This window comes from Marmota flaviventris, chromosome 7 (assembly GCF_047511675.1).
Source record: "Marmota flaviventris isolate mMarFla1 chromosome 7, mMarFla1.hap1, whole genome shotgun sequence".
Lineage (NCBI taxonomy): Eukaryota > Metazoa > Chordata > Mammalia > Rodentia > Sciuridae > Marmota > Marmota flaviventris.
The window spans coordinates 20852457-20875928 of record NC_092504.1 but is presented as its reverse complement, the minus strand read 5'-3'; the positions used below and the strand labels follow the sequence as shown (position 1 = coordinate 20875928).

At 34.2% G+C, this 23472-nt stretch overlaps 1 protein-coding gene across 5 annotated transcripts in view; it reads right to left on the bottom strand.

Moving 5' to 3' along the window:
• Stim2 (stromal interaction molecule 2) overlaps window positions 1–23472 on the bottom strand; it is a 163268-nt gene that overhangs the window by 91465 nt on the left and 48331 nt on the right. For all 5 annotated transcript variants that reach the window (XM_071614205.1, XM_071614207.1, XM_071614206.1 and 2 more), the window contains exon 2: window positions 10142–10272. In XM_071614205.1, coding sequence (XP_071470306.1) covers window positions 10142–10272 — 131 coding nt within the window. The remainder of the gene's footprint in view (window positions 1–10141; window positions 10273–23472) is intronic.

The following is a 23472-nucleotide window of genomic DNA, read 5'->3' as shown; positions in this document are numbered from 1 at the left end:
AGAGATTTTCACAATTCATTCATATCCCTAGTACATAATTTGTCATAATTTGCCTTGTTTTATATATATATATGTGATATTACATGTCCTACTAGATAATAAGTTCGTGGGGGTTTATACTCATATTTTTAGTCTGCCCCACATTTAGTACAGTACTGAATTTAAACAGGTATTTTAAAACATTAGGTGTTTTATGTTTAACTGAATGATCAACAATATCAGGCATATTTCCCAAGCCCTGAAGGAGACCAGGAGAAAATAAAATAAAGAGAAAATGAGAATAAAACAAAAATCAAAACATAAAAATTCCTATACCTAATCAGAAATTGAATTTTTTTCTATGAATACAAAAGTAACAAATCCATAAAGTCAATTTAAAAGGATTTGTAATGAAAGTGAAAGACTCTCAAATATTCTATTTCAATTCCTTTAAACGTTTTCAGGGGCTGGGGTTGTAGCTCAGTGGCAGAGCACTTGCCTAGCATGTATGAGGCACTGGGTTTGATTCTCAGCACTGAATATAAATAAATAATAAAAATAAAGGTCCATCAACAACCAAAAACAAATTTTAATTAAAAAAAAAAAAACTTCAGATTAAGGTAAACTTCAGATCCTTTCATTTTAAAGGTATTTCCTTATCAGTTTCAGCCCTACAGACCCATTAAGATTATTACAAGGCCAATGGGACAGTATATAGTAAATTTTTAATACTTAGTAGTACCAATGGTAGACTGTGAGCAGTTCAAGCCAAACCAGACCCAAAGACCAGGATAGAAAGTTTAACACAGGGTTAGTCAGCCTTCCGTTACTATAACAAACACCTAAAGTCAATCAACTTAAAAAAAAGGAAAGGTTTATTTTGACTCATGGTTTCGGAGTTTACACTTTATGGCTGCTTGGTCCTATTGCTTAAGGACTGTGGTAGCATAGTACATTATTGCAGAAGTATGTTGTGAGTAGATCTGATAATCTCATAGTGTCCGGGAAGCAGAGAGACAGAAGGGCTAGGGTTCCAATATCTCCCTCAAGGTCATGCCCCCAATTACCTAACTTCCTTCCACTAGGCCCCACCTTCTAAAGGTCCCACCAACTCCCAATGCTAAGTGTCAAATCTTTAACACATGAGCCTTTGAAGGACATTCCAGATCCAAAATATATATCACAGTTTTAAATAAGTAGAGGAAAAGGTTATCTTTAAAAATAGGTAAGGTGGATTTTCCAGCCAACCTCAAGATAATACTCAAAACATAAGTCACTATAGCAAAATTCAAACCAAAGTATAGTAGTCAAACAAGGAATGAAGTCTTAGTAAAGGAGCTGATGATAACAATAACCAGAAGTCTCAAACTGAAACTGAGGTCAATAATGAACACAGTTTAATATATGCAGAGAAGTTCTTTCGGTTTTCAGAGCTCAAAATTGGAGAGTTAAAAGCAAACAAACAAAAACAACAGTAATTTGGAACTATGTCTAAACATGTTACAGAGTGAATAAGAGCTGGGATAATTGGACTCAAATTCCAGTTCTTACACACACTGGGTAATGAGTATCAACTCCTTAAGCTTCAGTCTCTTCATCCACCAAAAAAAAAAAAAAAAAAAAAAAAATGAGACCAGCATCTCTAAAAATGCACTGCTGAGATAATGTGAGACAACATAAATTTTTCATAAACCATGAGGTTACATCACATATGCTGGGATTATCTGAGGATAAGAACAACTTCACAGTACTGTATACCTTTAAAGAACGCCCAAACAGGGCTGGGGTTGTAGCTCAGTAGTATAGTAATCACCTCACGTGTGGAAGGCACTGGGTTCGATCCTCAGCACCATATAAAAATAAAATAAAGGTATTGTGTCCATATACAACTAAAAAAAAATTAAGAAACAAAAAGAACACCCAAACAGTTTTCTAGAGAAAAAAGTCCCCTGAAGCCTATATGGTTAGTGACTATAGCTCTAAACTCTTGGAGAAATTCCAGCAGGATAAATTCTGGATAGGCTCATAAAAAGCTTACACTATTATGTAAAATTCTTCAGATATTAAAATTTGGTTACCTTTTTTTTTTCTTTTTGTGATGAGAATACTTAATTATAGCAAATTTCATGTTTTTTATACAGTGTCATTAACTGGTTACCAGTTGTACTTAGATTCCCAAACTTATTCATCTTATAAGTGAAATTTGTACTCTTTGATACGTGAAGTAATAGATGTGTTAATTAGCTTGACTGTGGTAATCATTTCACAATATACACATGCATCAAATCATCATATTGTATACCTTATATATAATTTTTATTGTCAATTATACCTCAATAAAGCTGAGAAGTACATTAAAAAAAAAGTAAGAAAATTGGGGAAAGCCAAAAAATATACTACTAAAAGAAAAAAATTCTAACATCAATGAAGGGGAATGAACATTATTTTAATATAAGAAATATTTTCCAGTTGTATTATTTCTAAACAATAAAGAAATTTTTAAAACTTCTAAGCAAAAACAGAAATTTAAAAAATTCTATATGTTTCTGTCATGTTACTAGAAAATAAAGTATATTATATGAAAATATTCAGAATAATAAACTAAAATAGATACAAGCTTTACTATTAACATGAATCTTGGCACAATAGTTTCCAATTTAATAACAACTTGTGAGGGAATAAGACACAGATAAAGGTAAATACAACAGAAACAGACTATGATAAGTCATACAGTGAGAGTAATTATATGGACTGTTGGCCTTGATGTCGTTATTAATAGCACCCCTTTTCACTCTCAAGGGTAACCCAGTTTGGATGATGAATTATATAGGTCACTCGACCTGAAACAACAATAATATAAGGGTAATAGTGTTAATGGGAATAGATAGGTTCTATACCCACCCAAATTCAGACATCTTTTAGAAGCTGAGACAACAAGTGAAGTGTGCTAAACTATCAAATAAATGTATTACATAAATACAATGCCATGCTGTGATCCTCTAAAAATGCTCAGAGAAGGAGGGGGAGGAAAAGAGCAGGACTGGCAGTACAGTCAGGCTAGAACTAAAGAAGAGAAGTCCAGATGCACAGTCCTGATTCACACTCCTACTCTTCTGCCCCCTTTCAGTCTGTACTATACTGACTATGAATGCTTATTGAGGTAAATAAAAAATTAATGGAGGTTGGAGGGCATGCTCAGTGGTAGAGCATTTGCCTAGCAAGTGCAAGACTCTGGGTTCCATCCCAAACACTGAAAGAAAAAAAAACTGATGGAACAGGAAGAGAAAATATTTTTTTTAATGAAAATACATAATTACTATGAGGTCTGATTAAACAAAGCCAAAAGAATTTGAGTGAGTAGGCTAAAAGATTTACTGGTTGAAGCAGGGATTGTGGTAACTCCCAGAAAGAGACAAATAGTACTGAATTGAACGTTTCAATGTTCTGTGAAGCCATAAAATGATTTCAGAAGTTTTTAATTCCTCATATACAGATCTCATACTATAGGTCACACTTCCCCAGTTTATCAGTAAGTTGCATTTAAGAGTTATTTATTTACCATTTGAAGCACATCATTCAACAGAAACTATTGTAAGACGTTTTTAAGGTGGAACTTAACAAAGGTAAAATCACAAAATAGAAGGGCAAAAAACATCGTCTTTTCCAAGACCATCACAGTGGCCAAATATAAATACTGTGCCTTAGATTATAAAAAACTGTTATAAAAGCAAAAAGGAGAAGAAGAAGAAGAGGAGAAGGAGGAGGAGGAGGAGGAGGAGGAAGGGAGGGAGGGAGGGAGGAGGAAGAGGAGAATAAGATTTATTAAGGTGCAAAGGATAAGTTATAAATCATTTTTTCATGAATCCAATCATAATAAAATAAGATTTATAAATATACTATGTACTCATAAAAGGTTCATAAAGAGGTTCCGGCTACTATCAGTGTCCTGAAATTTAAATCAGGTAGCCCTCAAACTTCATCAAATACAAGAATCATTCAAAGGATTTATAGAAAGATTGCTGGATTCCACCTCCAAGTTTCTGATTCAAGCAGGGCCACAGTAGTACCCGAGAATTTGCATTTTTTTCACGTGACATTTATGCTGCTTTTCTAGGGAACAAACATTGATTTATTCATTAGAACAATTTCTCCAAACTATGTCAACTCTCTTTTCATCCACTTCTCTTCTCCCTTGAGGCCCAAGGACTTGGCTCCCAGGATGCCTGTCCTTCCTTATTCTGTAGGATAAAGACAAACTACTAGAGTGGACCAATAATTTTTCTACTTTGCTTCCAAAACATGTATGTAATAGCCCCATTATCATTTGAATAGTTTAAACTGCAGTTAACTACAAGTAAACAAATAAGAGGGAACCAAAATGACAAACAAATGCTTAATATATTTTTGGTGAGTTGTCAAATATTAAAATACTTTTGAGTATTCCCCAATATATTATTTCCTTCTACATAAGTTTTTCTTCCACAGACTTCTGTTTAAAGGTGTTATAAGCATTACTTCTAAGGTGTCTTCAGAACAATAATTAAACACAATCCAAATACAAATTAAACTCAAAAACTCATAAAAGTTGTAGCTAAAATAAGTCACTGGAACATATTTATAAATAAGAAAGGCTATTTTTCAAAAAAATACAGAATTTAATCGTGTCTTTCCTTATCAAAATATCTAAATTTCCTGCCTCATTCATTCCAGTAGTTTATTCTAAATTAGTATAAATAAGTGGATTTTGTCATTTCTTGCAGGTATTACAAGTATCAGAGCTAACTTCAGTAATGAAAAGGACAGTGCTCATCATAAGAATATCTGTAATTGATACGCTATATGATTAACAAACATACATGGTAATGGTAGAAACTAGAAAATATATACTAATATTAGCAGTGTCTCTGGAAATTGTTTTCTCAAAAAATTCTCAAAGTCCTTGTTCTTATTAAAATGGAATATAGTCTAAGTGATTTACAACATGACCTTGCTTTACAATTCATTAGTGCAGTGGCTTCCAAACTAGGTTTCCAGACCTGAGAGAGATACACAATCTAATCCAGTAGAGAGGGAGGAAATATTTACCCTTATATTTAATTTTATCTCATATCTCTAAATTTATATTTTTGTGAACATTATAAAAAGATATAACACTGGTATAAGAGTTTGTATGTGTATATATATATATATATAATACATATCTATACAATTAAATACAAGTATTTATTTAAAATTTTGATCAGAGAGAGCCTACACAAAACCTTTTCCCTAATAGCTTGATAGCATGATTAAAAAAAAAAAAATAGGGGGCTGGGGTTATGGCTCAGTGGTAGAGTGCTCACCTAGCATATGTGAGGCACTGGGTTCGAGCCTCAGTACCACATAAAGATAAATAAATAAAGGTATTGTCCATCTACAACTAATAAATTTAAAAAAATAGTTTGGAGAAATACAGTATATGAGAGCTACTTTAGGCTTCTAAAAAGGCCTTTGATTTTTTCATTTTAAAAAGTATAACTGGGCACAATGGCACACACCTGTAATCACAGCAAGCTCAAGAGACTAAGGTAGGAGAATCACAAGTTCAGAGGCAAGCCTCAGCAACTTTAGCAAGGCCCTAAGCAACTCTATGAAACCTTGACTCAAAAAACTAAAAGACTGGGGATGTGGCTCAGTGGTTCAATCTGAAGTGCTAAAAAAAAAGAAAAGAAAAAAGAAATGTCAAGTGATTTAACAATACTATTTGAAGGACTGTATTTGAACCATATACATTTCTACATTTGCATCAAATCTACTTGTATTTCATTTTTCCCCTCAACTTATATTAATCTGTTTGATTGAAGACTTACCTCATTACTGTTATGGTTTAGATGTGAGGTTTCCAGGAAAAGCCCATGTGTGAGACAATGCAAGAAAGTTTAGAGCTGAAAGGATTGGGTTAAGAGAACATTAACCTAATAGGTGCATTAATCCCCTGGGTGGGGATTAATTGGGTGGTAACTGAAGGCAGGCTAGGTGTGGCTAGAGGAGGTGAGTCCCTGGGAGTACCTTTAAGGTATATATTTTGTCCTTAGTGAATAGAGTTCTCTCCACTTCCCGATGCCAAGTTCCCAGTCACTTTCCTTCACCACATGGTCAGCCAGGAAGTTCTTTCTGCCTTTGCCTCAGATCCTGAGTAATGGCATCAGTCATCTATGGACTGAGCCCTCTGAAACTATGACCACCCCAAATAAACTTTTCCTCCTTAAAATTGTCCTTGTCAGGTCTTGAGCTAGGGATGAGGCTCAAGCGGTAGCACGCTCGCCTGGCATGCGTGTGGCCCGGGTTCGATCCTCAGCACCACATACAAACAAAGATGTTGTGTCCGCCGAAAACTAAAGAATAAATATTAAAAAAAAAATTCTTTAAAAAAAATTGTTCTTGTCAGGTCTTGTGGTAACAGCAGCAAAAAAAGCTGACTAAAATAATTACCTAAGAATCCATAAATTTCATCAAGATGGAATAACATTTCTGATAAGTGTCTAAGTGCCCCTTAATATGTACATTTAGCAAAGACAAAATGACTTTATAAGAGAAGATATTTTTAAAAATGAAGAATTCCAGAGACTGTTTTTTAGCTTTCAAGGAACTCTGAAAACCAGGGGAGCTACCCTGTGATTCACCTGCCCTTTGCACCATGTACTGATACACCTGGGGTTCGGAACTCTACCACCGCTGATTCACTGTCTCACCAGCTCTTCTGTGGTCTCCCCTGGTGCCTTACTTACTTGATATTCATGAATTACCCCAGTCTTAATTTGCTGCTTTCTCATGCCTTTTCTCAGGTCTTATCTCTTAGCACTACTGATCTTAACCATGCTTCAGTTCTTCCAGGACAAATCAATGCGTTTTTTCCATAAAATGACTGGTAAAGGCACACCACTTGTCTTTGTTCATCTTTACAAAGTCATTACCTCACACACTCTCTAGCAACCAATAGGTGCTCAGTAAAAGATTGGTGAAGTAAGCTTTGTTTCAAAACTTATAAGCAGGATACCACAAAAGTGATGGGACACCACTTCAAGATTACTTTCAAACAAAGTAACTTCCACATTGCTAGTCCTTTTCCTGTTCCCTACTCTTTCTCTCAGTACTATCATTAGCTCCAAGGCAAGTCCATTGCCATTTTATGAGATACCCTATGAAAAGACCCACAGGGTAGTAAACTGATGCCTCCCACCAATAGCCCTTCCTCTTTCTACCATACAAAGACAAAGAAGTGACAGTGAATTTGTTTAACAAAGCTAATCCCTTCATACTGGAAATGACTAAGAAAATATACAATAATTTCACAAAATCTACTTAGCTCAGAAAATAATTTAGCCCTATAAAAATCTAACATATTTAATGCTCAAATTATTAAGCATCTAAATTACCTTTAACTAAGTAAACAACTTAGACAATCTTGGAAATATTATGAAGAATAAATGATAATAATTCAATTATCATTACCAAAAAGTAGTAATTTTATTCTGTGAGGAGAAGGGAGAGAGAAAGGAAAACGATAATAATGTTAACATGAAGAATTATCAACTCAATATGATAAAATGGTAGTAAGAGTAAAACTTTCGATAATCCATCGACAACAAAACATATTTATATGTTTCATATACTTCCAAAAGTGAAAGCTTTGCAAGATAGGATTACATACAGTCTATAGTTCTAGAAACAAATTAACTGAATTGGTCTATTTAAAAGTGACAGCCAAAGATTAATAAGCTCATGGCTTCAGTGGCTTCAATTCCTGGATTCAGATTCTAGCTTTACTTCTTGGTATCTTTGTGACTTCGAACAAGTTACTTATCTTCTCTGTGTCTCAGTTTCCTCACCTCGAAAATAAAGGCAATAATGGTATTTGCTTCAAAGAGGGTTTTGGGGGTTTTCTGAGGAGTAAATGAGTTAACACATGTGAAACCCATCAAAAAAAATAAAAATAAAAGTGAAAGCCATGATTTTGGCATCAATGGAACTGAGCTCTAACCAAAATGACTTAACCATAATAAGAAAGGAGTATCTCAGGAAGCAGGAATTGACTAGTGCAGAGGCATTAAATGTAAGACTGAAGAGCTAAAATCTGATCTAATAGACTATTTAAAAATTGCTGTAAATTTGTTAACTGAGAGAACACTCTCAAAGTGATAATCATGATGGATCAAAGAGGAATAATTTGGAGACAGTAATCTAGGCACAAGATAATAAATACCTAGATTAAAACAGAACAAGCAGGGCTGGGGTTGTGGCTCAGTGGTAGAGCACTTGCCTACCATGTGTGAGACACTGGGTTCAATTCTCAGCACAACACATAAACAAATGAATAAAATAAAGGTCCATCAACAATTAAAGACATTTTTTAAAAAGCAGAACAAGCAAATAACTAAAGCAGATAAGAGTTAGTAGCAAAAATAGAAAAAGCCATAAGCTTTAAGGACATAACATCTTCTAACAGGGGTTGGAATACAAGCAAAATCTAACCTGCTGTCTGTTTTTGCATATGAAATTCTACTGGAATGCCCTCCCATGCCCATTGGGTTCTTATATGATCTATGGCTGCTTCCATACAGTGGCAGACTGAGTAGTTACATTAGAGACCATATGAACCACAAAACATAAAATATTTACTACCTTTATTAGTCTCCTTAGAACTGCTATAACAAAGTACTACTAGATGGCTTAAAAATAACAAATACATTTTCTCACAGATTTGGAGACTAAAAATCAAAGTAGCATTGGGGCCATGCTCACTCCAAGTCTCTATAGCAGACTCTATTCCATGAATCTTTCTTAGCTGCTGGATTACTTTCTTACCAATAATCCTTGGCATTCCTTGACTTACAGCTGCATAACTCCAATCTCTGTCTCCACTGTCACCTGGCTGTCTTCTCTCCTGTGTGTATCTACAGGTATTCTCCTCTCCTACAAGGACACCAGTCATACTGAGTTAAGGGGCTACTCTACTCCATTATGTCCTCATCTTAACTACTTCAATCATATGATTTTTAAGTAAGGTCACATTCTGAGGTATTCAACATATGTATTTGGAGGACACAGTACAATCTGTGAATTGGCCCTTTATGGAAGAAAAAATCTGCCAACTTCTAATTTGGAAGAATAAAAATTGAGATGAGGTAGGTCCAGAAACGCCACTAAGGAGTGAAAAATTCAAAATAGGAGAGCAGAATTTTGCTTTAAATATACTAATTGTATAAAGCAAAAGTAAGAGACTTTTTTTAGAGGTCTCTTACTTTAGTGTAAAGCAAAAGTAAGAGACCTGTAAAAATGTCTGGCAGAAAGCAATACAGGAAGATCAGGAATATGGATTGACTTAAAGATGGAAGAATCAGAAATGACCTGAAAACAGAGGACCCCTTTCAAAGTAAATGTTTTGAACAGCAGGCCAAACAAGTCAACTGATTTTTAGAGAATGTAATTACTAGATAACAATATTATTAGAGGATATCACATTTATGGAACATGAGACAGCAAGGTAGGAAATAATGTAATTTACTATTATGTAAACTAAAAACACTGAAAAATACAACACAGAGGCTGAAGAGGCCTGAAAACATTGGATTTGGTTAGAATGAGATCACAGTCAAAGAAACAACTTCTATGGAGAATCTGAGGGAAACTAGGTCAAGATCGAGATGGTAATACTTAAAACTAATGACAACAGATAAGAAGGCATCTTAGATATTCCATCACCAGGGGCTCTCAAATGAATGCCAACTACCATTGGACCTCAGTCTAGAATTACGAGAACAGAAAAGCTACCCAGCTGAGCTCAGTAAACCCATAGAACTGGGAAAAATAATATCATTTTAAGACACTATATTTTGAGGTGGTTTGTAAAGCAGCAATATCCAGTCAGAACAGAATATAAGTTTGAGAAACCCAAGAATATAAGACAAATATTTTTAAAACTGTGAAAACTTGTATACAAGTGGGCAGGAAAAAAAGAGAAAAACTGCATAAATCTATAGAGTAAAATTACAATGTGAAAACAGAAAAGCTAAAAATGTTAAAGATGAAGGAGTTGAGTCACATGAGAAATGAGAGGAAATTTTTAGACTAGAAACACAGTCACTCTGTCATAGAAGGGTACGGCAGAAAGCTTTCCACCTACTTCATCACTTTCATCTACTTCAATTCCACCATCTTTGTCATCATCCATTTGTTTATGTATTGTTTGAAGAGCTTCCAGACTAAATCTATCTTCTTCTGTGAAGCATGGTGGACTCAGTGACATACAGGGATCTGAAATAGAACAAAGGACAATTACTAACGTGCCACACCAAAACACAGGCTATAGTTCTGGAAAAAAAGAAAAATTTTTTTAAACTTCATAGGAAGTCAGACTAAGGACCTTTAAAAATGTCACAGTATTCTTCACATAAAAAAATATAATATGTGAACACATCTCACCAAAATTTAACAATCCAATTGCATTAATATTAGGCAACTAATATTAGGCTGGCCTCTCACCATTTTCTTCTTTTTCTGAACTTCAAATTAGATATCAGTGTAATAAAAATTATACCAGTACAAAATTCAAATTGTCTAAAGTCTTCTATAACTATCTCTTCTCATCCATTATATTCACTAATTATTCATCCCCCCCCAACACACACACAAAAAAAAAAAAACACAGATCTCCTCACACTTAAAAAAAGAGAGAGAATACAAGGTGCTATTTTTGTGTACCAGTTTAACTGAAATATAAGTCCTAGGAAAGAAATGATTACAAAACAAACAAAAAAGAAATGTAGAACACTCACAAGACTTTTTTTCATTTTTCTATTTAAGATACTCCAATGACTTTCTACAAATATATATAACCTCTTAGGTTAAATAAGAAAAAAGAAAGAAAATGACTGAATTATTTAAATCGTGCTCATGTTTTCATTAATATGCATTTATTTGTTAAACCTCTTCCTATGAAATATATGTGAATCCTCATATTCAAGTTGTCAAAAACTAACAAGTTAGGGATCATATAAGGTTTTTCAAAGGCTTAAAATCAGAGTGATGAAAAGTCCTTCTGTTGATACAATAGTAATAAATATACCAAAACAAGTATTGCCAAACTTCACTCAGACCTTATATGGCAGACTGATGGACTGACAAATTCTAGCAACTTTCCGCTACTATTCTATTATGTCATTAAAATAACATCATTTTAAAATGTCATCAAAACCATATGTATTTCTAGAAACAGTACTGGGCTTAAAGTTTAATGTGGTTAACATAAAGAAGATTGTCACAGCCTGGTTAATTTCCTCATCAACAATTTAAAACCTATTATATCATTCTGTCCTTGTTATGAATTGCCACCAGTTAAATGGCCAAATCAGTTGTCATTCGGTCTTACTTACCTCATCTCTAAAATAAAGCAAGCAGATCAGATGCTATTAAAGTCTACTGCAGTGATGAGAGCCTAAGAATATCTAATTTGAAATTTAGAAAAAGAAGAAAATGGTGAGAGGCCAGCCCTTGAGACACACAAATTTTATTATCTAAAAGACTATTCAAACTCATTGTATCTATGTGTTCCAGGTAATAGTCCAGAAAAAAACATTTTGGCAATTTAACATTTTTATAGTTTAAATTCAAAATCTGATTTTAGTTTCTTCAGTTATGAAGGGGAAGAAAATGGAAGCAAAAAGGAAATTTTATAAAAGTAGACAATGGGCTAGAGATATAATTCAGTGGTAGAGCGCTTGTCTCACACAGGGCTCTAGGTTTGATCCCCAGTACCACCAAAAAAAAAAAAAAAAAAAAAAAAAATATATATATATATATATATATATATATATACACACACACACACACATATATATATATATATACACACACACACACACACACATATATATATATATATGGAAATGATGTAATTATAAATTATGTGCAGCACATACGTATGCACATACAAACATTTAAAACCTGATTAAGATTTGATAAAACCAGTCAGGTACAGTGGTATGTGCCTGTAATCCCAGCGGATCGGGAGGCTGAGGCAGAAGTATCCAGGGTTCAAAGCCAGCCTCAGCAAAAGTGAGACTCTAAGCAACTCAGTGAGACCCTGACTCTAAATAAAATACAAAAAAGAGCTGAGTTCAATGACCCTGAGTTCAATCCCTGGTGCCAAATTTAAAAAAAAAGAAATTGATAAAACCTAAGAATGGTCAATTATGGTTCCTAATTTGCAAAACAACCAGAAGAAACCTGATATGGCTATGAGTTCATATCTATTCATTATCATTTTGATGGATGAAAGTAAAAGATAAGCGCTCAAGTACTACAAGAATAGTGCAAAGAAATGTGGATGTGTAACCGATGTGATTCTGCAATCTGTATTTGGGGTAAAATTGGGAGTTCATAACCAACTTGAATCTAATGTATGAAATATGATATGTCAAGAGCTTTATAATGTTTTGAACAACCAATAAAAAAAAATAATAAAAAAAAACATAATTGCCTCTATTATATCTCATATTTACAATTGTATCTTATTTTCTAATAAACATATAAAGTAAATATGTTTATTGCTACTGATTGTAAGGAAAGGGCCAACATCACTCACTCTGATCAAATAAGTTTTGTTGTTAAACTCTGAGTCAACAATGAGGCTGTATAACCTTTAGAAAGCTTTAAGAGAAAATTAAGAGCAACATATAACCTAAAAAAATTCACATAAAAATAAAGTTGGTAATTATTCACTTAAATATTACATAAACACTTATCAACTCATTAAATAAAATACTCCCAAGGCCGACTTTATGATGTAATTTCTCCATAAAATGTTTCATAAATACTGTCTCTTACCGATCACTTCCTTCTCCAAACTATTCCAACCATTCACCCAGCTATACTGAGCAGCTATCGTGTGCCAGACACCAAAAATACCATAATGAAAAAAAAAAAAAAAAGACAAAATCCTCATAAAATTTACATTCTACTGAGGAACATGGGCATAACAAGATAAATATTAAAAGATATAAGGATGTTAGTAGTGGTAGAAAGGAGAAAAACAAAGTAGGAAACAGATACTCAAAAAATTTGAATTGTTTTATTTTATCTTCATTTTCAAATCATTCTACCTAAGCCCTCACTTAATGCTATAATTTATTAATCTTTAATTGCTTTACACATCATTTTGTCCATATAACTAAGCTTATGAACAGGGCAGGTACCACGTTCTTCGATTTCTCACATGTTCTTGAAACCCAGGGTTGGTTGGGCATATTTTAGATCTCTGATAAATTCTATTACTTCATATATTAACCCAATCACAAACTTCCAGCTTCTGTACTGTATAAGACAATGATAGGCATTAGGAATTAAAGAGATAATCAAATATCCCACACTGTGAAAAAGCTTTCAGTCTAGCAAGAAAAGACATGTAGACTTCTAGGATACATTGTTAGATACACCTGAGAACACTTATTGCATGTTGCTAAGGTGAATGTATTGTTCAAAAAGCATGTGTTGTAAACTTAACCCTAAATACATCATTGCAGGGAGGTAAGAGCTGTTTAGGTTATGAAGGATCCATCCTCTTGAATAGATTAAATCTGATTATAAAAGAGCTTGTGGTTATGAGTTTGATCTTTTAGTCTCTCCCTTCAGTTTGCCCTTCTGCCATAGGATAATGCAGTATGAAGGTCCTCCCCAGATGCCTGCTCCCTGATTATAGACTTCCCAGCCTCCAGACCTGTGAGAAAAGAATTTCTATCCTTTAAAATTACCCAGTCTGTGACATTTTATTACAACAGCATGAATCCAGTCAAGAAACAGACTGCTATGGGAACATGAAGAAAAATTACCTAATCCAGAATGGGAAAGAGAAGTCAGTAAAAGTTTTTGGAAGATAAATTTAGAGATTTTTTAAATGACCTGTAGCTAATGACCTTGAGAAGACAAGAAGAACATGCCTGCAAGAACAGCATATCTTCATGAAAAAAAAAATATAAAACTCAGTGAACTACAAGTGGTTTAATTTGTCTGGAATATAGAAAAATATACATATTAAAAAAGAGAGGTGGGGCAGATAGGTAGGGACTGAAGATATAGCTCAGTGGTCAAGCACTTGCCGCACTTGCCTTGCATATGCAAGACCATGGTTTCCCGTGCTCAGCACTGGAACAAAAAAAATGGGTAGAATACTGGTAAAAGGCTAGTTCTCAATCTGTTTTCCGTACTACAGAATATGCAATTTTATCCTAATAACTATGGGAACCCGTTAAGAGATTTCAAGGCAGGGACCAACAATCAAATTTATTATACAAAGATCACTCCAGTAACCATGAGAAGTAGATGGCCTGGAGACACAAATGAAAGAGACAATGGTGAGAAACTGCCACAATCATTTTGGTAGCCTCACCAGTCCATGCCTCCAAGGAAGAGAGAAAGTAGGCAACGAATACTGCTCAAGGAATTGGTTGTATGCCCAAACTGAACCAGCAAAAGGAAAGACAGAAGCTGAAGATCAACAAGTCTGGTCCATCTTTCCACAGGGAACTCTACTTCCTTTAAAGTACAATAACTTAAGGCATAGAAATCTAACACAATAGTTGTAAATTGTGATCTCTATTGTCTCTTTTTTTTTTTTTTTTATCATCAGCTGTTTCCCTTCTAGGTTAATTCAGTAAAAGTGGTTCTTTTAGCTCAACTTAGCTGGCCTACCTTTCTTTTAAAAAATGCATCCTGTAAGAAAATATTCATGCCTACACTGAATCCATTATAATTGTTTCAAAGACAACTGCTAAAACAAAAAAAAATTGTTCTCCTTTTCCAATATTTCATAAACACCTCGCTTAGCTACCCAAAATGTGCTATTACACATCATGTACTCCATACCTACTGCATGTTTCTCATTTAAACAGAATTCACTCATTTAAACATGATCTGAAGTGCCTGTAATATGCCAGGCTAATTCTTGGTGCTGGGCACAGCAACTAAGACAGATTTCCTCCCCTTATACTGGGTTATAAGTTTTATCTGATGAGCACTCTTTTCTTTACTCTAGATTGATAGCAGCACTTGGTACTGAGGAAAAGAAATCATTTGCAACAGAATGGGACATAGCCAAAGTCTGCTACCAGCAACATTATTAAATTCCACCTCATTTTTGTATATTCAAAAGCCTAACAAACTCTCAATCTAACTCTGAAGAAATAAAGTTAAATAAATTAAAATGATTTTACCTAATAAGTAATATCAACTACATTCTAAAAACCAATGCTATTTTATGCACACAATTTAATCCCTACAACCTTAAGGAAGGCACGTTTTATCTCCATTTTTCAGATGAAGAAATGAGACTCATGAGTAACCTGCTTACAATCACATCCATAGAGATGACAGAAGGATTCTAACCAACTCTTTAAGACACCAAATCTACGCTTATGTGTCAGTGGCAGCAAGAATCATAAATGTATCCCATGGAATGAGATCACTAGATACTTTGAATAACACAATCTAGAATTCATACCTGTACTTTCTACCTCTTTTCCTTTTGAAAACGTATCTCCACTTCAATTCACACTTCCCCTGAACATTATGATACACACATTACATTATATCATAATTTTACCTTAATTTTTACTGTTAACGTGCAATGCATTAATTTTTTTCTCAATGTTCATCACAATGACTGACATGTTTGTTGAATGGTTCAAATACATATAAATACTAGAAGTCAAATAAATTAATTCCTAACTTCAAGTCATTTGCTTAGCAAATATATATTACAATCTAGGTTAGAAGCTAGGTATACAAAAGGCAAAAATAAACAAATAAATAAAGCTAACTCTGGCAGATGCAATAGCAATGTAATAAACATACAAGGATAACAAAACAAAGGAAGACATGATTACATGCACAGTAAGAAAGATCAGGAAGAAAATGCCCTTTACATTGGTGTTTAAAAGATGAACAAGTCTTCTTTGGGAAGATGTATAGGGAAGACCATAAGCTTCTACTAGGTTAATAATGGCTACCAACTATGGACCATCTATTATATATCATAATAATACAGCTATAGTTTAGATCTGAAAATGGCCCCAAAAAACTCATGTATTGAATGCTTGGTCCCCAATTCAGCAATCTCCAGAGGTGGAGATTTTTTGAAAAAGATTGGATCATGAGGGCTTTAATCTCATTGGTAGATTAATCTATTTGGTGGGCTAATAATCTGAATGGATTATTGTGAGGCAGTAGAAAACTGTAGGGAGTTGGAGCATGACTGGAGAAGGAGATAACTGAGGGCATGCCCTTGGGGTCTATATCTTCTCCCTGGCCCCTTCCCCTGTCTCTCTGCTTCTTGGCTGCCATGACTGAATAGCTTTCCTCTGCCATACCCTATCACTATGATGTTTGAGCTTTGGAGCCAGAAACTTCTGAAACAGACAAAAAAAATCTCTCCTCTTCTAAGTTGCTTTCCTCAAGTACTTGTCACAGCAATGAAAAGCTAACACACATTTATATAAAAAATTAAATATTATACATTTCATGTTTCCTAAAAAATATGCATTATTCCCATTTAGTTAGATAATTAAGAGAAACAACAAGGAAGGCTAGATTAAAGAGGAATCTACAGAATATTCTAAAGTAACAATAAAGGGGAAAATATTAATAGGTTACTCACTGACTGAATACGCCTACTTACAGTTTACTCTGCCTTAAAAAAAAAAAGAAAGAAAAAGAAAAAGAACTTTTTCTCCCAAATATATCCATGGTTAATTAACTACTTTCATTCCAATTCAAACGTTCCTCAGAGACCGCCTTATTTCCCTACCTAAAAGAGCCTTCCCCTTTACTCTCTGCTTGCTTTCTATTCCTCAAATAACTTTAACATGGTACATAACATTGTTTATTTCTTGATGTGCTTACTAACTCCCACACCACAATGCAAGCATGCAATCACAGGCTTTGTTTTGACCATTCCTGTTTCCCCAGTGCCTAGAGCAGTATCTGGCACACAGTAAGTACTCAAAAAATATTTGTTTACTGAATTACTTACCTAATTGGTTTTTAAATGTAAATATTTGAAAAGGCTTTCAAGAAATTACTTGGCTAATTAGAAAACTAAAATGTAGAAACTGACAATAAAAATCCTCACCTCTTTACAATGCTAAAGTTAAATCTAATTAATTAGTAGAAATTTAGTAACATTACACTTCTGCTTCAACTATTCGAAGTTCCCCTCTAATGTATAAAATCTATTCATTTTTAAATATTATTGTTAAAAAACTTATTGACCGAAATATTCAGCACACTCTGCAAATATAAACATAAACTTTAAAATAGTCATCGTTAAGGCTCTTAAACTCTAGTAATGAAGTTCTAATAATGAAACTCCACAAGGTCAATAACTATGCCTGTTTTACTGATTATTATATATTCTATGTGATATCACTACACATACATTATTATTAACATATGTATTATATATTATCATTATATCTAATAAATACTTAGCCTGATTTTTACATGTAAGCAATTCATATCTCATGGCCTTATGAAAGAGCAACTGGATTTTAGTAAGTACACTAAAAACAAACTCAAATAGGAGGGATCAGTGGTAGAGTGTTTGCCTAGCATGCCGTGAGGTCGTAGGTTCAATCCCTAGCACCACAATCAAACAGGAAATAAGATGAGCTCTGGAACCCACAAATAGTACCATTTGGCTTATAGTCTGATTCTCAACTAGGAATGCTCCAACCTCCTCCTTCCTTCTTCCCCATCTCAATTGCTACTGGCAGACAGTGGACAAGGAGTGCGGCAAGGATGTTAAGTAACTACAACACACAGGCCAGTCTCACACAACAAAGAATTGTCCTCTGCTGTGCCAACAGCACTCCCCAAGGAAAGAAAGAAAACACTAGTAAGTGTGTGCACTGTAGTAATAGGATGTGCATCTGTAAAGATAATCAGGCTATCAGTAAAACACAATGAGCATCAGTAAGAGGATTCTAAAAGTCATCAATGAATGGTTAAGTAGGTGTTACGGTTTGGATGTGAGGTGCCCCCTAAAAGCTCATGTGTAAGACAATGCAAGGTTTAGAGGAGAAATTATAGGGTTATGAGAGCCTTAATGCAATCAGAGAATTAATCACCTGATGGGATTGAGTGGTAATTGAAGGCAGGTGTGGGTGGAAGAAGTAGGGCACAGGGGACATGGTTTGTGGTATACATTTGTATTTGGCAAGTGGAGATCTGTCTGTCTCTCTACCATGTGAACTGCTTCCCTCTACCATACTCTTCCACCATGATGTTCTGCCTCATCTGGAGTCCCAAGGAATGGAGCCAGCTGTCTATGGACTGAGACCCTTGAAACCAGGAGCCCACAAATAAACTTTTCCTTTTATACAATTGTGCTGGTTGGGTCCTTTAGTCACAGTGGCCAAAAAAAAAAAAAAAAAAAAAAAAAGCTGACTTAAAAAACATAGGAATGACACATAATAAAAGATGTCACAAAAAAGTTTAAAGTCACAACTTATATTTTGTGTGTGCAAATGCTTTAGTATGTATTGTTTTTACTTATTTTTTTACAAATTTTGTTATAATTATTGAAATTATACTGATACATCTTTATCACCCAGAGCTTCACTTTACATTAAGAATCATTCTTAATATTATATATTTTATGAGTTTAGGCAAATTTATAATACTATGTATCTACCCTTTATAGCAACAAACACATCAATTTTACCCACCAAATTCTCTGCGGTCCACTTATTCTCCCCTTGCTCCCCACTAAGCCTTGGCACTTGGTATTCTTTTATCTTTCCCTTGCCTCCTTAGCTATGACTTCTCCAGGATATTTGAATTGTCATATGGAGTCTTTTCATTTTGGCTTCTTTCAATTCACAAAAGACATCAACATTCCTCCACATTTTTTCATGGCTTGACAGCTTATTTCTTTTTACACTAAATAATATTTCATTGTCTGAATATACAAGAGTTCATTTCTACATTCACCTACTGAAGGACATCTTGGTTGCTTCTGAGTTTTGCAATTAAAATAAACCTGGTATACACATCTATGTGCAGGTTTTGTGTGAATACAATTTTCCAGCTCCTCTGCATAAATACCCAAAAAAGTTAATAGCTGAATTGTATGAGTAGGCTACGTTTAGTTCTACAAGAAACTGTAACTGTCTTTTAAAGTAGCTGTATCATTTTGTATTCCAGCCAGCAACAAATAAGTTTCCATTGTTCCACAGCCGCTCCAGTATTTAGTATTATCAGTGTTCTGAATTTTAGCCATACTAATAGGTGTATGTATCTCATTTTTTAGTTTGCATTTCCCTGATGATATATGATGTGCAGCATTTCCTCATATGATTATTTGCTATTAGCATATCTCTTTTGGTAAGATGTGTCAATTTTATTTTAATTTGGAGATACATGTTTGCTATCAAAGAATGTCTATTACAATAGTCATGCAGGAAATTATAAAATACAAATTACAGAGATGGCAGTAAGAACAAAAAGAAAATGTAACAGTAAAATAACTGAATGTAGTGACAGAAAGGAAACTGACATTTCAGGCCTAAAAGCCATCTAGGTAAAAGAAAGGCATATTTCTCTTCTATTTGATGGAGCCAATCCAAACAACACAAGAGTTGCAAAATACATCAAATGTAATTCCATGAAGCCTCCACTATAGGAATAAATATGCCATATTTTCTATTTTGTCTTCTTAATATATGTAGGGAATACAGTTTAGAAACCTAATAATAACTCTACCAAAAAGAAAAAAAAAGTGAAGCTGAAAAAAGTAAACGCAGTCCCTAGAGCTAATTTCTCTCCTATAATTTTCTTTAAGTTGGTATGTTTCATGCAGAAAAAAAAAACTAAGAATTGGAGCCAGGTGACCCTTAGGCACAAACCAATAACTGTGGCCCATTACTGCATACAAATCATCTGCTGCCAAGAACTTGGCTTACTGTCTTGGCAACTACTTACAAATCTCATGATTCAGATTATTTTAATTACTACCACTGAAAGAAATTTTTTAAAGAAATAGTTTGTATTCTCAGCAAGACCCTGTTCCTAAATAAATATTTTAAATAAGGGCTGGGGATGTGGCCCAGTGATTAAGCATCCCTGGTTTCAATACCCAGTACCCACCCCCAACAACAACAACAACAACAAAGCCTGTATTTATTACTACCACTTTAAGCATTTATCAAATCAAATATTCAATCTGAATACTTTTAAAGCAAATGTTCTCTAAGATCTTCAGGGACAATTATTAAGTGTCATTTTTCAATATACCAAACACCTGATTCAAAGTCAAAAGAGTGTGAATGATATCTTACTTCTCTTTGAAATACCCTCCTTAGGGCATAGTGTGTCTAATATCCCCATTACTCTCTTACTACATGAGAGTTATCTATCATACTACAAATTCCTAGCAAATAGTAGAATTAATAGATATTTCTCAAAAAATAAAATAATAAAGGCTGCAGCATACTATTTTTTTAGAAAGAAGCAAATTTCAATTATTAGTCTATTATCTGGCATATGATAAGCATCCAAAGTATACTAGCATTTAGCCAACTGTGGTAGCACATGCCTATTATCCCAGCAACTCAGGAGCCTGAGAAAGAAGGATTGCAAGTTTGAGGTTAGCCTTATCAATTTAGCAAGACCCTAAAGCAACTTAGTAGGACCATGTCTCAAAAAATAAAAAGACTGGAGATGGCTTCGTGGTACAGTTCCCCTGGGTAATATCCCCAGTCCCCCCCAAAAAATAAAAAATAAATCTGCTAGCATTTATTGAAAGCATATTACATGCCAGAACAACAAATAAGAAAAGGAAAGTTGTAAATGGTTAAGTGCATCCGATGCTACACCAGGATGCTACAAAAAAACACAGAGGACTCCAGAATCTCTAATATGTACTCAGACTTCTGAAAAGTTCAACAATTGAAGGAGACAAATCTTACCAATGGAGGACTAAGAATCCACTGCAGATGCATTAACTTATACGTTTAAAAAAAAAAAAAACAGAAAATTAATGGCCCTTTGCTGAAAACCTCTTCTCACTGATTACTGCTTCTTGGAACTCAGAATCTCTACAATCACTATGTATAAAAAGTGCCTGTTAATTAACCTGAACCCCAGCAAAAAGAAAGAAGTTTCCTATTGTCAAAAAGAAAAAGAAAAGAAAATCACCTAAAAATTGCTAAATTCAACTGCTGTATCTCCCTACTGCTTTTAAATAGAGTTATCTTGGAGAGACTCTGTTTCTTAGGTTCCTTCCCCCTTTCCAGAGGCATTTTAAATTTTACCATTTCTGATCTCCTGATTATTTATTTCACTTCCATTTATTCCCCTAACTGCCCACCACCATCACAAAGCAACTTAAGTTCCTGCTAATCTTTTTAGAGCCTATGTAGAGGTAGAGGTCAGAAGAAATGCATCTGCATCAAACCTATCTAATATACTCATTTCCCAAAGCTCTCTTCTATCAAAAAAAAAAATGTATCTATGCTTATACTAATGGCTAACTACATGTTCCTTCAGTGTATGTAAATAAAGGAGCAAGAAGCTTCACAACTCTATTTGTCTATATATGCACTGAAAGCTACCTAGATTTTCCATTTTTCTATAATGCCATACACTCCTAGAAAGCAATAATACATTTGTCTATAGTACTGTAGCATCTGTCGTGGGAAAACAATGTTGATGAGGTACATGCATATCCTTATTTATTGAATCCTGATTTCCCAGGATACTATAAAAACTTTAACCAAAAACATTTTAAGCAAAAGAGGGCTTGGGTACAAACACACAGAATCATAGAATTAAATTCAAAACTTCTCTCCAAAAATCAGAAAAATCTCATTGACTGAAAGCAACATAACCAAAATAGCTGGGCATTAGGATTACAGTAAGTATGGGCTCCTTCAAGACCATATCTCAGGCCATGAACATTTTGATTAACAATGTTATATACGGTGTAGAACTTTAAATATTTTTATTTATTTTGTGTTGTTTGAGAGGTAAGGATAATTCACAGCTACAACACTACTGTGAATTAACTCAGTGCCAATAAATTCTACATTTAAAAATGGTTAAAATGGTGAATTTATTTTATACATATTTTACCTCAATTTTTAAGATCTGCAACCAAAATACAAGCCACAGTGAACAAAGACCATTAATACTAGCCTACAAATATCACCACTAGAGAAATAAAGAGAACACTGTTGTTACCGCCAAGCACAGATTCAAGAGCAAAACATTTACTTCTCTTAGTACGCAAATTTAACTTCAGGTAAAATAAAATTAGCACCAGAACTTTACAGAAGGTGAAGGTTGGACACTCTAAGGTGAAAAAAAAACATTCAATCCACTTTCACCCTGCCACTTACTTTATATCTTCAGGAAAGTTATCTAACCTCTTTGCCTTAATTTCCTCAAGTGCAGAATGACAATAACAGCAACCTTACAAGGCAGCTGTTAGAATTAAAATAGATATAAAATACACTTAACAGTGTGTGGTACATATTTGGAATTCGATAAACAACACTCAAGAGCTGGGACTGTAACTCAGTAGTAGAGGGATGGCCTATCCCAGGGAAGACCATGACCTCCACCCTGGCATGGAAAAAACAAACAGTACTCAAAAGGTATTACTACCATCTAGAAAGACAAGGTATTGCAGTGAGTAGCTCATAAATGGCACCATGCTAATTCTCCTGAAACCGGTCTAGTCTTTCTGTTATACTGCCATTACAATCACCAATTTTTTTTTTTCCTGTGCAGAGGATCAAACCCAGAGTCACACATGCAGGCAAGTGCTCCACCACTAAGCTATGTCCCCAGCCCAAATTTTCTTAAGTAGACTTGATTCTAAATACCTTCCAGCTCATTTCAAACCCAAATATACCCTAACCTACTACAAAGAGAGAAGATACAGAGAGAATACAGTATTTATTGTGTGATTTTTAACTAGGAGTTGACTTGACCATCTAATTCAAATATTCTCAATAACACTGCCAGTATCATACTTCTCATGATGAATAAAGCAAGATTTTTAAAGTAATTTCCCCAAGGTCAAACAGCTAGTTAACTTGTTTTGTTGCTATTCAACCCACATCTGTCCAAATTCAAAGAACTTTATCTTTCCTTATATCCCACAACCAATCAAAAGAAAAAACTTTTTCAATTTAAAAATCTCAAAAGGAATATTCTCGAAGCAAATTCTAAAACAGGGATTCTAAACACACACTCATTGAAAGTATCACTCAATAGAAACAAAAAAAAAATACAGTGTTCATCTAGATAAAAGTATCACTATGTGCTCATTAGATTTTTGCTTGTTCAAGTGATTATTTTAGGAAGTTCTTACATTTTGAAATGAAAACAAATCCAAATTTCCAACCCAAAAACAGTCCAATACTGCACTAATTTGGACTCAGTAATAAAAATGGG